The sequence below is a fragment of the Mesoplodon densirostris genome, chromosome 17, assembly GCF_025265405.1.
Source record: "Mesoplodon densirostris isolate mMesDen1 chromosome 17, mMesDen1 primary haplotype, whole genome shotgun sequence".
Classification (NCBI taxonomy): Eukaryota; Metazoa; Chordata; class Mammalia; order Artiodactyla; family Ziphiidae; genus Mesoplodon; species Mesoplodon densirostris.
Window position 1 is genome coordinate 16,185,897 of NC_082677.1, and position 18,798 is coordinate 16,204,694.

Sequence of the window (18,798 nt, forward strand, 5' to 3'; positions counted from 1 at the left end):
AAGTTTTGGATTTCTTGAAATTTTAGAGTTTGTAAGGGGTCCTAGCACAATGACTCATTCTTTAGATAAACTGAAGTCCAGAGACACTAAGGGACTTATTCAAGGTCACAGGTGTACTTGATTGCACAACCCAGGTTTGAAACTTGGGTCTATCTCTTGAATTTTTTATCTACTGATCTTTTAACTCACATAAACCTCAAAGAGGCTCTTCAAAAGGGGACTGAAACCAGGTGAATGTCTCACTGAATTTCTATGAGCAAAGGAAAATATTACAGGGCAAATTCCGAAATCACTCCACTCTTCAGAGAATCTGGATGACAATACAATATACAACAGACATGAAAGAAAGATAAGCACCAAGTACCACTAATACCTCCTTCATTATCCCTGTTTCCCAAGTCTGACACCTTGAAGCAGGACCAAGGAGTATGTCATGGGCACTGACCAGTCAGGACCCAGGCTGCCTGTAGACAGGAGCAAATGATGTAAACTGGACCAAAACGAGCTTGGCCTGGGAGTTATCTTCACCAATTACCCTTTCCCTCCACTCAATTTCTCTTACACATTTAGTCATCAGATTCTCACCATCCTTCTTGAACCCATGCCCCTGCCAGTGCATTTCCAACTAAATGACATTTGTCCTTGACAGTGGACTAAACATCTCTCACTACCTAGCCTCTGCTGGAGTCTCTCCTTTCCCAAGAAACTGTTCCCTTTCCCCAATCTCCAACACTTTTCAAACCTAACTTTCTGGGCAAGGTTGAATAGTCTGCATTCGTACGATCACCCAGGCAGAATAGATCTTTCCTTTGCTGAAGTTCAAGAGACACTATAAACTCTTTTATGATATTGATCAGAATCTGCATTAAATTAGAGCTATCGCTGATCAGATTATTTTATCCTTCCCTATAGATTTTAAGTTGAAAGGAATGGAATTTCTGTTGTCTTAAAACAGTATCTCCCATAGGTCCACCATTTTTCCCATTATACCACGTGTGAAAGTTAATAAATATTTTAAAATAAAGGAATAATCACTTCTTGTTTTTTTAAAAAAGAAATATGTCAAGATTTTAATTGTACTAATATTACAAACACTCCTGCCTCAGGTTCTTTGCACTGGCTGTGCCTCTCTTTTAACACTTTTCCCAGGGACCTTCCTGGTGATCCAGTGGTTAAGAATCCATCTTGCAATGCAGGGGATGCCAGTTTAATCCCTGGTAGGGGAACTAAGATCCCACATGCCACAGGGCAACTAAGCCCGTGCACTGCAACTACTGAGCCCGAGCGCCACAACTAGAGAGCCCGCATGCCACAACTACAGAGCCCACGTGTTCTGGAGCCCACGTGCCACAGCTAGAGAGAAGCCCATGCACTGCAACGAAGAGTCCATGCCACAACAAAAGATCTTGCATGCCACAACTAAGACCCGATGCAGCCAAAAATAAATAAATAAATAAATTTAAAAAGTATACAGAAGACAGGGGTTTCCCTGGTGGCGCAGTGGTTGAGAGTCCGCTTGCCGATGCAGGGGACATGGGTTCGTGCCCCGGTCCAGGAAGACCCCACAAATCAATGTTTTACTTCCTAAGTCAATAGGAAAGCAGGGTGATGTGTTGCTTTTTTTTTTTTTTTTTTTTTTGCGGTATGCGGGCCTCTCACTGTTGTGGCCTCCCCCGTTGCGGAGCACAGGCTCCGGACGCGCAGGCTCCGGACGCGCAGGCTCAGCGGCCATGGCTCACGGGCCCAGCCGCTCCGCGGCATATGGGATCCTCCCAGACCGGGGCACGAACCCGTATCCCCTGCATCGGCAGGCGGACTCTCAACCACTTGCGCCACCAGGGAGGCCCTGATGTGTTGCTTTTTAATGTTAACTGTCCCTAACCATGGTCTCTGTGCTAAAATGTTAAAGTATCTTTTTCTGGATTGAAATTCACAAATTTTCAGCCCTGAACATTATTCAAACCAATAAATATGCAGATACCAAGTAGTGAGCAAAAGTAGAAAGCAAACATTACGTATAGTTAACAGTGCTGTACAATATATAGGAGAGTTAAGAGAGTTGAGTCTCATTACCAAGGAAAAAAAATATTTTCTTTTTTCTTTCTTTTCTTTTTGTTGTATCTATATGAGAGGATGGAGGTTAGCTGAACCTATTGCGGTAACTGTTTCACAGTATATGTAAATCAAACCATCACGTTGTATGCCTTAAACTTAGGGAGTGACGTATGTCAATTATTTCTCAATAAGACTGGAAAAAATTACGTATAAAATCAGTTTTACTAGCCCAAAATGGTGCTCACAAGAAACAAACTGGTTTAAAAATTATGAGTTTTTAAATATTATCTTTAAACTGAGGTGGCAAATAATTGCATGAAAAATAATACTCTTTAATTTCAGATATAATTATTAACCTTACCAAGAAGTAAATTCAAGTTCATCTTTTCTTGAAATGAACAGAATTTCTGTTATAAAAATAATGATTACCAGTTTTTGAGGCCTTTATATAAATTACCTCATGTAATCCTCACAACGACCCCACGAGGAACGTATTATTATGCCCAATCTACAGTGCATAAATTGAGGTTTCTGTGAAGTTAACCAACTCATCCATCATTATTCAGCTAAAAGATGGTCGGGCTGGAATTCAGATGCGGTTCTCTCTGGGAGCCAAGTTCATGCCTCAGCCACCAGGAGGTCTACCCTTGCTATATGAAGGCAGTGTGTTAACAATGATTTTTCCCACGAACTCTGAGTAAGCTCTACCTGATTAAGGGAGGGAAAAGAATTAAAACACCGGCTTCCTCCATATCAGAGAGCTGGTGGCAAATGAGGGCTTCTGTAAGAATGACTAGAAAACAAGAATGCAAGTGAAAGGAGAAAGAGCTTCTGGATGAAAACATGGAGGAAACCGGTCTGGTTTTTATTCATCTGGAAACTATTGCTGAGCTTCCAATTCATGCAAGCTCTGGACTGGGTACTGGAAACGGCCACGTACAGAACGTGGCTCCTGCGTTCAAGCTGCTTGGGCTAACAGAGGTCAAGAAAACAAGGGAATCAGCACTGACTAAATTTGTCCTATATACCAGGTACTTTTAGGAACTATATATGTTATTTAATACACAATCATATAGATGAAACCTACATGTGAACTAATAATTATCACGTAAATTCTGAAGTAGAAATTTGAACTAAATGATAGAGAACTCTTAAGAAAAGCCTTTGGCGCAGTGGTTAAGAATCCGCCTGCCAATGCAAGGGACACGGGTTCGAGCCCTGGTCCGGGAAGATCCCACATGCCGCAGAGCAACTGAGCCCGTGCGCCACAACTACTGAGTCTGCGCTCTAGAAACCACGAGCCACAACTACTGAGCCCGTGTGCTACAACTACTGAAGCCCGTGCGCCTAGAGCCTGTGCTCCAAAACAAGAGAAGCCACCGCAATGAGAAGGGTGTGCACCGCAACGAAGAGTAGCCCCCGCTCGCCTCAACTAGAGAAAGCCCGTACACAGCAACGAAGACCCAACACCACCAAAAAAAAATAAGTTCATAAATTTTAAAAAAAACTTAAAAAAAAAAAAAAAAGAAGAGGCTTTGGCGACTTCCCTGACAGTCCAGTGGTAAGACTTCCCGCTTCCACTGCAGGGGCCGTGGGTTTGATCCCTGGTTGGGGAACTAAGATTCTGCATGCTGCACGGAGTGACCAAACAAAACCAATTGAGGATGTGTGCGTGTGTGTTATAAGTTTAAAAAAAAAAGAAGAAGAGCCTTTGAACCCCATACCCTGGAGGTAGGGCGACCTTCTCAGAAGAATGTGTTTGGGGCTTTAGGCTACTTCTTAAAGGTGGGAGAGGAGTTTCTCAGGGCAGGAGGTCAGTAAGGGATAACACCTCTTTTTTAGCAAGGGGACCCCACGTACAAGGGCAAGCAATAAGCCTGATATTTGGGTAGGAGAGTTGTGATATATAGGGCTGACAAAGTGGGCAGGAATCAAGGAATTTGGACTTTATCCTTCTGGAAGTTATGGAGAGTTTATACCCAGAGGAGTGGCCTAATTACACTAGAATTTTGGATACCTGATGGCAGGGTAGCCGGGGGCTGAGACAAGAGACAGGAGGACCAGTCTGGAGTATATTGCAACGGTCCAAGCAAATGCTGTGGCAGACAGAAACCTGCAAAGTCCTCGTGGAAGGAGACAAAAGGGGAGAGTCTGGAAGCAGCTCTGAGATAGTCAGGCCAGGGCAGTATTGCTGTGAGGTTTGGGGGAAAATTTGGACCTACTCTAACTCCTGTTTCTGGTTGGGTCTACTTAGTGATGCCATTTACTGAAGGAATAAGGAGAAAGAGCATATATTGGGGAAAAGAGAATTATTTCTCGTTAGAATATGCTAAATCAGAGGTGTGCTGGAGACTCCCAGGTAGGAGGAATGCCAAGTAAGCAGCTGGAGTCTGAGTTCAGGTCCAGGAGGACAGCATGGGCCAGAGCCTTGCAAGCTGTAGGTGTAGGATAATTACAGGAGGAGATCACCGACAAAGAGCAGGCGGCACAAGGTAGAACCCTGGGGAGCATCAGCATCTAAGGCTCTGCCAGAGAAGGAAGAGCCGGTGGGCAAGCCTGGAGAGAGCTCAGGGTTCACAGCACCCCACTAATTAACCAGCCACCACTCACCAAACTGCAGGTACCCTTCTAGGTCCTTTCTTTCCCATCCACGACAGATGAGCTTCGGGAGGAAGAACCTGCTCTATTGTTTTGACTGCTCCGCAATACAGCAAACCAGTTGGACCTGAGTGATTGCAGCCAATGGAAAAGCTGTGCTGTTTGTTTTACGTGGGAATATAGTTAGCAGTCTTTTTGCAACTGTGTAAATTGCTTCAGTGAGCGTATGGTCTAATACTGATGTTTTCTTCCTACACCAAATGAGTATTTATAAAAATGTAACATTTGCTGGTAACTGAGAGCAGAGTCATCCTCCCTCTCTAAGGAGGCGAAACTGGAGATGAGTAGATTGTGGCGCCTACCAAATTCAAGATGTGGTGCTGGAGGAGCGGTAAATACATGGGGAGGGGCATCCACTTTGGAAACAAAAACCCCTCTGGGTTACCACCGCCCTGAGTCAGCAGCATCCAACCACAGTGAAACTAAGAAACACAAGCCCGGCAGTGAACACCAGCACTGCACCCCAGGGACCAGGGCGTACCTAATGCTACTCCCCTCTCTGCTACCATAAGCTTCTAGCCGGCAAGGGGGTAGCCTGCTTCCAAGACTATCAGATTAAAGAGTAGGTGTAGTCACACCAGGTGGTGGCAATCCAGCAACCGGAGGGGCTATAAAAGAATAACTGCTTCCTTCACACATGTTGGCTCTAGTGAGTTCTCAAGCTTTATTGCAAAGGAATAAATGTCAGATGGTTCTTTTAATTTCTTTTTTAAAAATTTTGTCTTAACATCTTTATTGGAGTATAACTGCTTTATAATGGTGTGTTAGTTTCTGCTGTATAACAAAGTGAATCAGCTATACGTATACATACATCCCCATATCCCCTCCCTCTTGCATCTCCCTCCCACCCTCCCTATCCCACCCCTCTAGGTGGTCACAAAGCTCCGAGCTGATCTCCCTGTGCTATGTGGCTGCTTCCCACTAGCTATCTTTTTTTTTTTTTTTTTTTTTTTTGCGGTACGCGGGCCTCTCACTGTTGTGGCCTCTCCCATTGCGGAGCACAGGCTCCGGACGCACAGGCTCAGCGGCCATGGCTCACGGGCCCAGCCGCTCCGCGGCATGTGGGATCCTCCCGGACCGGGGCACGAACCCGTGTCCCCTGCATCGGCAGGTGGACTCTCAACCACTGCGCCACCAGGGAAGCCTTAGCTATCTATTTTACATTTGGCAGTGTATATATGTCAGTGCCACTCTCTCACTTCGTCCCAGCTTACCCTTCCCCCTCCCCGTGTCCTCAAGTCCATTCTCTACGTCTGCATCTTTATTCCTGTCCTGTCCCTAGGTCCTTCAGAACCATTTTTTTTTTAGATGCCATACATATGTGTTAGCATATGGTATTTGTTTTTCTCTTTCTGACTTCACTCTGTAGGACAGTCTATAGGTCCATCCACCTCACTACAAATGCTGCGGTCAAGGTACTCTGGGAGGAATGCCTTAAAGGTAATTGACATGGAAATGCCACCTCAGCCCCTCTGGGCTCTGAACCTTGCCATCTAAATGACAGTGACATGAGAACCGTGGTCGGGCTCTATAGTCTGTATAAGAGATTAACTCAAAATAAAAACTAGCAAAGTATGTGTGCACACAGAGAATATTATTCTCACACGTCTAGATGGAAATGGTTAATAAAAGATTTGTGATACAAGACTGATCCCTAGTGTTGAAAGAATACTTGCAGGACCATAGATAGCTCTCTGGACATTTTGGCCTATAAAATTCAGATTCCCAAATGAACAGAAAGTGGTAGAGCTCTCAATGGCTGGTAACTCACTGGGGTTAGTCAGTCCACTGGAGGAAGGGTGACTCTTGTGATGAAAAATGTGCTACATTCTCTGCAATCTTTAGGGTCCTCTCAAAGCTCAACCTTTTCCTGAGGGTGATGAATGATAATAACTTGGAAAATAAACTTTTTTTGCAGAAAAAAATAGTATTTGATAGCCCATGTTTTACAAATCAGTGGTAGATTACTGTAATGATGCAGCAAAGATGGAAGATGGAACCAGAAATAAGTTGAAGCCTCCTAAGGAGTGTTCCATCACTAAGACATTTCCTCCCCTGGTAACTGGCCTGCTAAAGCCACATGACAGAGATTTTAACCAAATCTTCCTAGTTCCTGCCAACTGAAGACGCTGCTGCCCCTGGTGACAATAATGTTGATAAGAAGCTAATGTTGATGGGGCACTTGATGCATACCGGCCCTGTCCTAAGAGCTTTACGTGTATGTCATACAATCCTCATCACAACCCTGTAAAATGGATACAATTATTATCCCTATTTTACAGTAAGGAAACTGGGGCACAGAGAGTAAAGCAACTAGCCCAGGGTGACACAACTTGTGGGTACACAACTGCGATTTGACTCCAGCAGTCTGATTTCAGACTTAACCTCTTACATAGTGTCTTAACCTCTCTATATTGTCAACCTGATAGACTCTATCTACTCATTCACTCACTCATTAATTCATTCTATAAATATATGCAGAGCGCTTCTAATTCATGGGCGCTGTATTGGATGTTAGGAATGTAAGAGAGTCAAGCGGACATAGCTGACGCCTTGAAGAGCTTATGCCGGATACATGCAATAATCAAATAATCGCATGAAAGACATAAAATACAAACCATGACAACTGCTACAGAGGAGGGGCGCTCAATGCTATGAACACTTATAATCTGGGGACACGAACCGCTGGAAGATCAGGGAAGACGTCCCCAAGGAAAGGAAAAGTAAACGGAGATCTGGAGGATGAGAGTTAAGTAGGCGAAGAGAAAGGAAGCACACTCCAGGCAGAGGCCCTGGGAACGGAGGGAACAAGGTGGGCATAAGGAACTGAGAGTGGCAGCTAAGTCTGAAACTCAGGGAGGAAGGGCACTGTGGAAAGCACGGCTGTGGAGGACAGGGCCAGACCCAGTAGGGTCACATAGGCCATGGGAAGAATTCTGGCCTGTGTGCTAAGAGCAAAGGGAAGCCTGAGAGAGGTCTGGCAGAGGATATGTCAAGATATAATGTGTATTTTGAAAAGATCCTTCTATAGCCCCAATATAGAAAACAGAGTGGAAGAGGCAGTACAGATGTGGGATGACCAGTGGAGGGGGGGGTCCAAGGAGACGATGGAGCAGGATAATGACGATGGTGGTGGTGGTGATGGTGACGATGACGATGATGATGATGAAGAGAGAGGGGAGCTGAGAGGTATTTAGGGGGCAAAAATCCATAAATAATGTACTGGACAGAGTCAAGGGAAAAGGAGGAAAGTAACTCCAAAGAGCCCTGGCTCGTGCCACAGGATGGTCAGTGGTTACAGTCACTTAAACAGGGGACACTGAGAAAGACCAGGTGAGGAAAAGACCAGAGGAGGAAAAGCAGTCTGATTTTAGACCTGATGAATTTGAGGTTCTTCTGAGACATTCAACAGAAAATATTAAGAAGGAAGTTGGAATTTCAGAGAAAAGGTCTGGACAAAGCTTAAAAGTTGAGAGTTACGGTCACATGGGCAGCAAATGCAGGCATGACACTGGCGAGGCTGCCCAAAGAGAGGAGAGGTGGGGGCCTAGGAGGGCAAATGTTGAGAAACTCCAACACTGAACCAAAGCTGGTCCGAGGACATCCTGTGATGGCAACAGAGGCAAAACAGTCAAGGAACAGGAGGAAAGCCAGCAGAGTACTGTGTCGTGGATAGACATGAAGAGAGTATTTCAGGAAGAAACAGCAGAGCTAAGTGCTGCTGGGAGGTCAAACATGATGAGGACCTAAACATGTCAGTTGTACAGATGCATGTGGAGAGCTTTTATAATCACAGCCAGAGCGGTTTGGACAGATTGATGGGACTGGAGGCCAGATGGCAGTGGTTTCAGTAAAGAGGGGAAGGAGGAAATGTAGACAGCAACTACAGACAAGTCTTTGGAGGGCTTCCCTGGTGGCGCAGTGGTTGAGAGTCCGCCTGCCGATGCAGGGGATACGGGTTAGTGCCCTGGTCCGGGAATATCCCACATGCCACGGAGCGGCTGGGCCCGTGAGCCATGGCCGCTGAGCCTGAGCGTCCGGAGCCTGTGCTCTGCAACGGGAGAGGTCACAACAGTGTGAGGCCCGCGTATCGCAAAAAAAAAAAAAAAAAAAAAAAAATAGGGCAATCTGGGTGTTCCTACCAGTATTCATGCTACAGAATTGGTCTAAAAGGGGGATCAAGAAGTTCTTCAAAAATCCATATCTGTAATGGAGGTGCCACAAAATAATCTGTGGCCAAAGAAAGCTCTTGGCATATGCATTCAGTACTACTTGACCAAGTTTTTAGATAACATTCAGGTACTGAACAAAAGACAACAGGGCTACCTATACAATGACAAAATTGGAAGAGACAGGCTTGTCCTTGAGAGGTTCTAAGAAGGTTGGTGACCCACACAAATACTGAAGGGACAACTCCCATGATCACAGTAAGTGTTTTCTTTGACAAAACCACCTTCAATGAATTATACTGTATGAATAAACATAAGCAACTGGCATGTCAGCACTCGGGGACTCTTGTTTTGCTAAGTAGAAAGATATATATATATATATATATATATATAGGTATTTAATATTGATATATAAATATTTATACATATTTAAGTTTACTATAACTTATTAGCACAAGCTCAGAAGAGAATGGCCACCTAACGGTCTATAAAAGGAACTCCTCACACTAGAAAGCCCAGGACCATAGAGTGATGAAATGACTCAGAAATGATGGTCTTTTGTGGTAGAAACCATGGGAGAATGAGAAAATGATAAGCTAGTGTAAGTACTGAGATTATATAAGAGTTTAAAAGGAAGCCCTACAGATTCCAGGTCCACATTTCTCTGAACACAGGACCTCTTGAAACTGTCTTCAAATCCAGCCTCTGTTGACTTCATGATTAGGATACTTTTCATGTATGGTACCACATTAGAAATCCTGGAAGGCAGGGAAATTCCAGAAGCAACATCAATTCTTCTCTAAGTACAAAACCTGAAATGTGCCATGATGGTTGACAAACAGGAACCAGTCGGCTAGAGCACTGTTGTCTCCGAGCCAATCAAGGTGAAGCTTTTAAGAGGACTTTCCCTCCAGCAGGAGTGGCCCGACTGTACAGTCAGCTTGGGTACAGCTGAAGTGCTTTATTCATAAGTTACTTCTCTTCACTGCAGAACGTGACCTCACCATTTGGGTTCAGTCCCTGTAGGCTCATTACAACCCACAGCAATAAACAACTCATCCAAAACACCTTGTTACATTAAAGGCTCAAATTCTTTAAAAAAAATTTTTTTTAGCAATGGCCAGATGCACGGAATAACACAAGCTTCCAATTCATTAGTGGCCATCCTAGGGCAATTCCTTGCGACTGGGTTGTCCTAGTTGTGTGAAGCAATCAGCCTGGTGTGATAAGAAAATCTGTCCAGTGATCAAGGAAGTCCTAGTTCTGCCACCACTGTCTTGACACGTGACCTACCTAATCTATATCACTTAATCTAGGGGAAGGTGGCATTAGATAGAAGAATTAAGGTCCCTTTCAATTTTAATCTTTTCCTATCTCCCCCTCTTTTAATATCTTTAGGTACCTCTTCCCAAAGGCATCATTTTACACATTCACAGAATGGTTTCCTAATCAATTGGTAGGACTCTGTTAGGGAAATTCTGTAGATACAATATTATTACCAGTTGTACTGAGTTGAACAGTGTCCTCCCAAAATTCATGTCCACATGGAACCTCAGAATATGACTTTATTTGGAACTAAGGTCTCTGCAGATGTAGTTAGTTAAAATGAGATCATACTGGATTAGGGTGAGCCCTTCATCCAGTGATTTAGAAGAAGGCCATGTGAAGACAAAGAGACACAGAGAGGAAGCCAATGTGAAGATGTGGGCAGGGACCACAGTGACACATCTACAAGGAAAGGAACTCCAAGGATTTCCGTCAGTCCCACAAACGTTCGGGAGCACATAACGTTTCTACTTAGGTTTTTTAGTTGCTTTCTTCACGTATCTATGTTATTAATTTCAGGAAGCAGCGTATGGACATCAAATTCTTCTACACGCCCAAACCGGTCATTTAAACACACGAAGCACTCTGTAAATGCACACAACAACACTCAACTGTTGAGAGTAATTTTATCCTGCTGGCTAAGTGCCCAGCTTTGGTTGTAGCATCTTGATGATGCGAACTGAAACGCCTTCTCTCCTTCCTTCAACAGACCTTTTACAAAACATCTATAGTGGTCCAGGACACAGCACTGAAGCATACATGGTCTCTGCCTTCATGCAGTTGACAGTCTAGTGAAGGAGACAGACCCATAAACAAATGGGGCAACAGGAAGGATGGAAAGCCTTTAACAGAGGCAGGAGTGGCTCCTGGCCAGCAGCATGGGGTGAGAAGAAAGCCCAGGCTTCAAGGCACACAGAGTCCCTAGCTTTGCTGAGAGGTGCTTCCTGGCTAAGTGAGCTGGAGAAGCTCGTGAACTCTCTAGGCCTTAGTCTCCTTATCCGAAAAATGTGAGTAATACCACCTACATCATAGAATTAGTGTGAAGCTGGAATGAGGGGATGTATGTAAAGCAGAGTGCCTGGTACATAGTAGATACTCAATAAAGGTTTATTCTCTTTCCTCTTTCATTCCCTTGAATAAACTATATGAACTCTAAGAATATAATAACCACAAGAACTACCAAAACAGTAACAACAAAGCCATACATGGTCAATATCATTTATTTTTATACAATAACCTCTATCCTGAATGCTAACCATTATACACAGCAATTATTTCCTCTCATCTCAATCAAACTTCCCATAACACATGTATGAGATTAATCTACAAAGAACAGAGATTTTATCGTTTTGGGGCCTTGTTCAAAAAATCTTCAGTGACTATGCATTTATCTTGGCAAGATTTTAATAAAAATTTTGGCACCCTAAGAGTTGTGATGAAGAAGAAAAAATATATTTATAAAGATGAGCATCATTTTTTTCCCCATGCCATTCATTTTGCCTGTAATACCTTTCCTTCCTATCCTTCGCTAATCAAATCCTAGCTCACATCCAGTCTCCATGGAGCTGCCCCAGACCATTCTCTCCTACTCTTATCTGACCTCATTGCCTTGCCAACATCACACTCACTGGGGTGCTGCTACTTTTGCTGTTATTTTTTTTACTGTGCGTTAGGTATTTCATAACTTCATTTTTCATTTTGCCCCAACTGAATAAGTTCTTTGAGACCAGGAGCCACATGTTAGAATTGAGCATAATCTTCTTCATACAGCTGATATTTATATATTTGTTGGTTGGCTAGAATATATGACTCATTATGACAGAAAAATCTAAAGTCCTGCTTCAGTATGAATAGCAGTTAGCACAATCTGACTTCTGTCAACACTGAAACAGAAGGCATTTCTGAAAACTCAAACTCAGGATGAATTAAATTATTGGCATACCTTCTTCCCCTATGGAAGTTAATTCCATTGTGAAAAACATTTTGAATAGCAAAAGAACTGAATCAATAAACTATTTCAGAATTTAAGCAGGTACTTATTACAACCAGCTATATTAATAATCATAGTGTTTATACTTTAGTCAACAACTTATTTAACAAATTATTCACTGAGTCCCTAATATGCACAAGGTACCACACTAAGATCCACTGAGAGAGGAGATGAATAAAAGACTGGCCAGTTCCTTAATACTCAACAATTTAATGGAGGAGACAGACTTGAAAACCTTTTACAAAACAGGTTAAATAAGCAATGTGATATAACTAAACTATTGAGTACTGTGTGTGATTAATTTTAATTTTACTTGGGAGGTCTCAGGACGCACCTGTCGAAAGGAAGGAAGGAAGGAAAAGAGAGAGAGAGAGAGAATGAAAAGATAACATGTGAACAAGACCTTGAGAGATAATCGGGACTGTAGACCAAGATGGCAGAAGTGGATTCTGGGCTACACGATCAGAAAGAACAAAAGTTCTAGACATGAAAATATACCACCTTCCTTTTTGCTTCTCTCAGTAGGTGATCTAACTTGCTACTTCATGAGAAAAATAAAAGGTCATTCCTCCCTTACATCTCAATACTGTCTCTTTCTTTCCCTATCTTAAAAATGGAAAGTCGCCCCATTCTTTCCCAAAGCTAAATTCTTGAAATCGTTCTGGACTCTCTTGCTGCTCATCTACTATCATATCTTTTTTTTTTTTTTTTTTTTTTTTTTTGGCAGTACACGGGCTTCTCACTGTTGTGGCCTCTCCCGTTGCGGAGCACAGGCTCCAGACGTGCAGGCTCAGTGGCCATGGCTCATGGGCCCAGCCGCTCCACATGTGGGATCTTCCCGGACCGGGGCACGAACCCGTGTCCCCTGCATCGGCAGGCGGACTCTCAACCACTGCACCACCAGGGAAGCCCTACTATCATATCTTGTTCTAGCACTCACCCTCTCTCTCTCTGCTTCCTTTTGTGGCCAAACTTCTGAAAGAATGGTCTGCATTTGTTATCTCTACTTCATCTTTAATACAGTACTCAGTTACACAAGGTTAACTGCCTCTTAAATCTCTTTTATTCAGTAAAATAAAGTGAAATAAGGATTTACTTTCCAATTTCCTCCTTTCTGTGTTTCAAAATAAGTTAACCAATAGTATTTCTTCCAAAATGTATTTGCTATATTCAAGGAACAGAAAACTTGTAGTCTCTGGGAAGGATTTCTCACATCCAGAAAGTAAACTATTAAACAGCTGAGACTCTGTATAAGCATTTTCAGTAAAGAACCGGCTATTTTTGTAGTGATCAATGAGAATTCTGAACCTTAAACACCCTGTTCTTTCACTGTATCGTTCCCTAACACAGAGCTCTTTACAATTCTTCAGATGAGAATAGGTACGTTATACAACTCATCTTCTTCAGCAACGTAGAAGAAATACTTTTAAGGAAATTATTTCATACAAGCCAGGTCCTTAATCTTTTTTAGAAGATCGGGTAAGGTAAGATTTGGTATCTCAACACTGAGCTGACACACCTAGAGAACCATTTTAGTCCGGTTCCTGATTTAAGTTCTGATTCTCTGGCAGTTTCATTTACTAAAGGAATAATGGCTAAGACAGCCTCTCTTCTTATTTACAATAAATAGCCAGAACTCTCCATAACTTAGTTCGCTCTCAACTTGCCTTCAAAGCCAAATTTATCGGTACCCACTAACCGCTTATATTGATTTCAAAAATACAAAGAATCACCTATATGCTATACACACATAAGCCTTTTCACAGACAGTGAGTGTTACACATACTATTGTATGAACTGCTGGGCAATAAATGGATCTCAGCTCATTTATTCAGATTTTCCTTTGCGGTGAAACTTCAATTCACTGAACAATCCAGTTATCTCCCCTTAACTTTTAAAAACAAGTTTATCGTACATACACCCCACTTATTAAAAATGGCTCTCCTTAAAGAAGACAAAGGTCTGTATCATGATCTTCTCTTCCATCCTCCTAAGGCACAGGTTTTACAGATCTACAATGCATTAGATCTTATAAGACTTCCATAAATATTTGTCAATATTTGACTGATTTATATGTAACAATATTGTTAAAAATTTCCATAAAGATCACCAAACAAGTGTTTTGACTAAAGATCAAATAGCAAACGTCAGGCCCACCTCTTCAGGCCCCTCAGGGGGGTTGGGTAAAGACTAGAAATGGAGACCCACATTCCATGTGCCTAAATATGTAAAAGTTATAAATCAAGTTAAACTATTAAATATGGTCTCTTCCTCCAACCTTGACAAATATACCTTCAACCACCTGGAGGCACAGGTACAAAGTTAGAATTTTTAGACCTCTTGAAGTTCCACACCATAGTGCGGTGACACGGGAGGGCCAGCCCACACCCCCTTTCCCATTCCCAGCTCTATCAACACCTTGAGGGGCCTTGCCCACACGTGCGGACACCTACTCACCTCAAACCATTGCCCCTGGGGCACCTTCAGGCTAAGGGTACATTTATTAGTTTTATCCTCCTCTGGATGGACCCAGGGAAAAGGCCCATGCAGGCCCTAGAAGCAGGCCCTAAGCTGTCTGGGAGCAGGAAATTCCAGAGTCAGGTACCCAGAGCATGGAGCTGGGCGGAGTGAGGGCTTCGGCTGGGCACATGCCTCTGGCCCCTCAGATCCCCCATCCTGTGGGGAGGTGTGGCCAGGAGGGTCCTCTAATTCCTAGGTCCCAAAGCAGGGTCTCTAAAGGCAATACTGGACAATATACCAAAATGGAGAATTTACCAGATCAGCTGTCTTACTAGTTAATATATTAGTTGAAAATTAATATGCAAAAATATGATTAAGTAGTAAAAACCTGAAATTCCAGTCTCTGATCACTTCAGTTCCTTCAAGATCTAGAACCAAAGGGTATACTATTTATCTGGATCTACCCGACAGACTAAATCTAGATTCTCTGCTTTCTTAACAAATTTGTACAAATTGACAGAATTCTATTCACCTGCTAGAGGGTGTTAAGAAGACAGCAAAGAGCAAAAAGAGGAAGGAGGACAACATCAAGTATCAAAGACGAGATCAGACACGCAGGTCCAAGAGAGCCATTTCCCTCGTGTTCTGTCACTTGCGTGGGGAATCGTGTGACACCACGATTAACCATCTGATCAAAGTCACTAGTATCACAGCTTGCTCTTGCCAACCCGCAGATCATGTAGTTCACACCGTGGCGTGGTAATGCCCCTACTATTCTAGCCGCTGTGAACGTGTAAGTCAAGCTGAATCTCGTCAGCATTTAAGCTGAGACTGATGATAGCTCTCCCTGCACCTCACCAGAATTTGCTGCACTGCAATTTCCACTTAACTTAGCAAGAAATTAATTTGTTAATTTGAAAAAAAAACTAATAAATAATTCTCATCACGATACACATATACATACTCCACAGGAAGGGAAGTATTTCAACTGAAAATCTTATTTATGTGTACTTACTGAGATTGTACCATTGTCTAGACCTATGGACAGTCTTCTTGTTTCCGGGTTAAAAGACATGCATGAACATGGAGCTGAAAGAAATGAACATGTTGATGAAATTAACAAAACGATGATTCTCATGGATTCAGGAGTGACTAGCTCAAAGTGTATGATTATTTTTTTCCCACAATTTCCTGACAAACAGTTCATTTAACTCCCACTCACCAAAAAATAAAAAAAAGTAATTTTACAACTAACCCCTAGTTTCTCAGTTATCCTTTTAATGAATATAACAAATAAGATATTCTTAAACTGGACAAGTTCCAAGGGGCGTGGTCTCGGCTGCTCTGTCAGTATCAAGTCTAAATTTGCTTTGACTAGATTAACAATATTTTGTGCTGCATAAGCCTTCTGTCACCAATCTATCTCTTCCAAGCAAACCCTATCTTTAATGGAAATAACCAATTTTTTCTGAACTAGGGAAATGAAAGAAAGCTCTTATTACCCCCTTGCCCCCTCCCGCCAAGTACAGAAATCTATTTTTTTATTCAGAACTGATTTGGGGCATGTGGACTAACAGAAGTCTTTTCCTCTCAGTACTTAAGGCATATGCTGGAGGCTGCCAATTGGAAAAAGACGGAGCCTTTGTCTCAATCTAAAAGAGAACAAACTCGACACAGGGCCAGGCTCCAGAGGAAAGAAATCAGGTGAGTCAGTTCACCCAGTCCTGGACAGGGTCTCCCAGTTCTTCAGGACTGACTTCCTGAGTACCACCAAGCCTGAGTAAACGAAACGTGCTTGGAAGCCACGAGGGGCCAAGTCAGCTTCTGGTTCCCAGCTTTCTCTGTCTATGCTTGTTCATCAGAATGGGGGCCTTTCGACAACTTATTCTATGCTGAAATAGTGTCCTAAAGGCCTCAACATAACTTTTAAATTTCTTCCCGCATCTTCACGGTAGCGCTGTAGGTCATGATAACTACCCATCATCAAAATCATAATCGGCATCAAATGTTTTTATTCTTACTTTTCAGTTATGATTAGATGTCTTACCCAAGGTCACACAGGAAAAAAAAAGCTGGAGGAGGTTCAAAGACATAATTCAAACACACAGTCCTATATTCAAATACCCAACTTAGGTTATCTTTAAACTATAAAAGAACTTCAAGTTCTACTAACAGAGCCACTTGATAAACACATCACTTGGTAACATTTTTTTGATTCTCTATAAAGGCCGCTGAACAACCATAACTACAAAATCTTCTAAACTGCATAAAGTACTTACTTTTTTCTAATTTTCAAACATGATATATTTAGAAAATAGAAATATGTAAAAAATAGTCACACACACCCCCCACTGCAAACTCCACCAGTACAGCAGAATATCTTCTTCTGGTTTAGCCACAAATTTAAACTAGATTCCCAAAAGAACACTGCTGGAAAAAAAGCAATCAAACAATATTTAACGCACTGCCCTAAGAAAGCCAGTCTTACTTGCCTTTGGCCTATAAACTATGTTGGCAAAATCTCTACACAGATGCTAAGACACCAGGTTTCATAATCCCATAACATGTGTGCAGGATTAAAATTTAATGATTTCATGGGAAACTATCATGTTAGCAGAAAAAAGCAAAAGAAAAATATACACTGATTACGGTACTTCATAAAGTACATACACACATAAAAATATACCTGGAAAAACTAAACACAGTTCTTGTGTTTGAGATTATTCCTATAACATTGTCTTCACTTATTATTTTGCTACTCCTGTTAAAAATTTTAAATATCTAACAATTTATTAAGATATATGCATGAGTGTATGAAGCAAAACTTGACTGCAGCCCAAATGGCTACACATAGTCGAGAAAAATCTTATCACTTAGCTGCCTGCCTGGCCATATAAAAGTATTTGCTATATGATTTACTCCAAAGTTCCTATCTGATTATATAATAATTAGAAAACCCACTGATCTTTGAATGTGATTTAAAAGACTTTTTTACAGTACTGCACAGGCTACCCTTAAATCATCATTGCTGTTTTTTTATTCCTTATTTTCCCCCCATTTACTAAATTTCTTGTTATTCTTCAACAAAAATTTAGAATGCTTACTATGTTCAAGACATGTGATGCAATGATAAGGTATTATAGCTGCCATCAGGAATTTATAGATTGTGACACCAACTATATATAGGACCTATAATATAAAACTTGTCCCCAATGCCACTCCTTAGTCCACATCACTTTATACTGATAGTAAGAAACGCCACCAGAATTCAAAAGGAAAGACTTTTCCTATAAAGGACCATAAACAAAAGAAGTTTTAACAGAAATTCTGTTGTTGCAGAATCCATATGCTGGAACCCAGATGGTTATAGACAGGGGATTGCCAGAGACAGAGAGCATTACCTCCCAGGTGTCCCCAAAGGTACAAACATGCCTTCAAAGAGGCATTATGGTAAAACACCAAGCAACCCTGTGTGTGTATGTGTATGTGTGTGTGTAAAGACTTTTGGTAGGTGAGTCTTATGATGGTCCTCAAACCATTTCCCAGCTGTGACACTCCCATAGGAAGAGGCCTTGCGTTGGTTATCCAAAGGCCCCGCAAGGCCAAGGAGGAAAGAAATGAATTGAAAGAAATACTAATGCCCACATTTGTTGTTATAGTAAATGTCTTTCTTTTGGGGTGTTGGGGGAGTAGATAAATTGACAGAGAGATCCTTCTAACTTCAACTCACCAGAAATTAATGAAAAAAGCAACCTCTGAAAGACCAGTGCTATGGCCCATACAAAATAAGCGCCTATCCATCCATGCAAGAAAATATCGAAGGGCAAAACTGTCTGGCAAAGCATAATAAGACACAGTAAAATAAAGGTAATTATGACCAAATGGTAAAGGGAATCCTTTGGAAGGAAGAATAAGGTAGGAAACAAACAAAATATGATTTAAACACAATATTTATAGCCAGGTTGCAAAGATGTGATGTTTCCCAAAGAAGAATTCAGCTTTAAATGCTATGATGTTAATAATTTGTTAGTTGAAGAAGAAATAATTGGGTCTCTCTGATGGCTAAAAGTTCAGGTCAGAGATGAACTTGGCTGAGAGGATGTTCTATCCTCCCACCTTAAAACTGCATTCTCCGCAAGC

The 18,798-nt window shown here is 42.0% G+C and overlaps 1 protein-coding gene across 1 annotated transcript in view; it reads right to left on the reverse strand.

Moving 5' to 3' along the window:
* The window catches only part of WDFY2 (WD repeat and FYVE domain containing 2), a 173,739-nt gene that overhangs the window by 75,158 nt on the left and 79,783 nt on the right, over positions 1-18,798 (reverse strand). Inside the window, exon 3 of the mRNA XM_060079897.1 lies at positions 15,674-15,747. Coding sequence (XP_059935880.1) covers positions 15,674-15,747 — 74 coding nt within the window. The remainder of the gene's footprint in view (positions 1-15,673; positions 15,748-18,798) is intronic.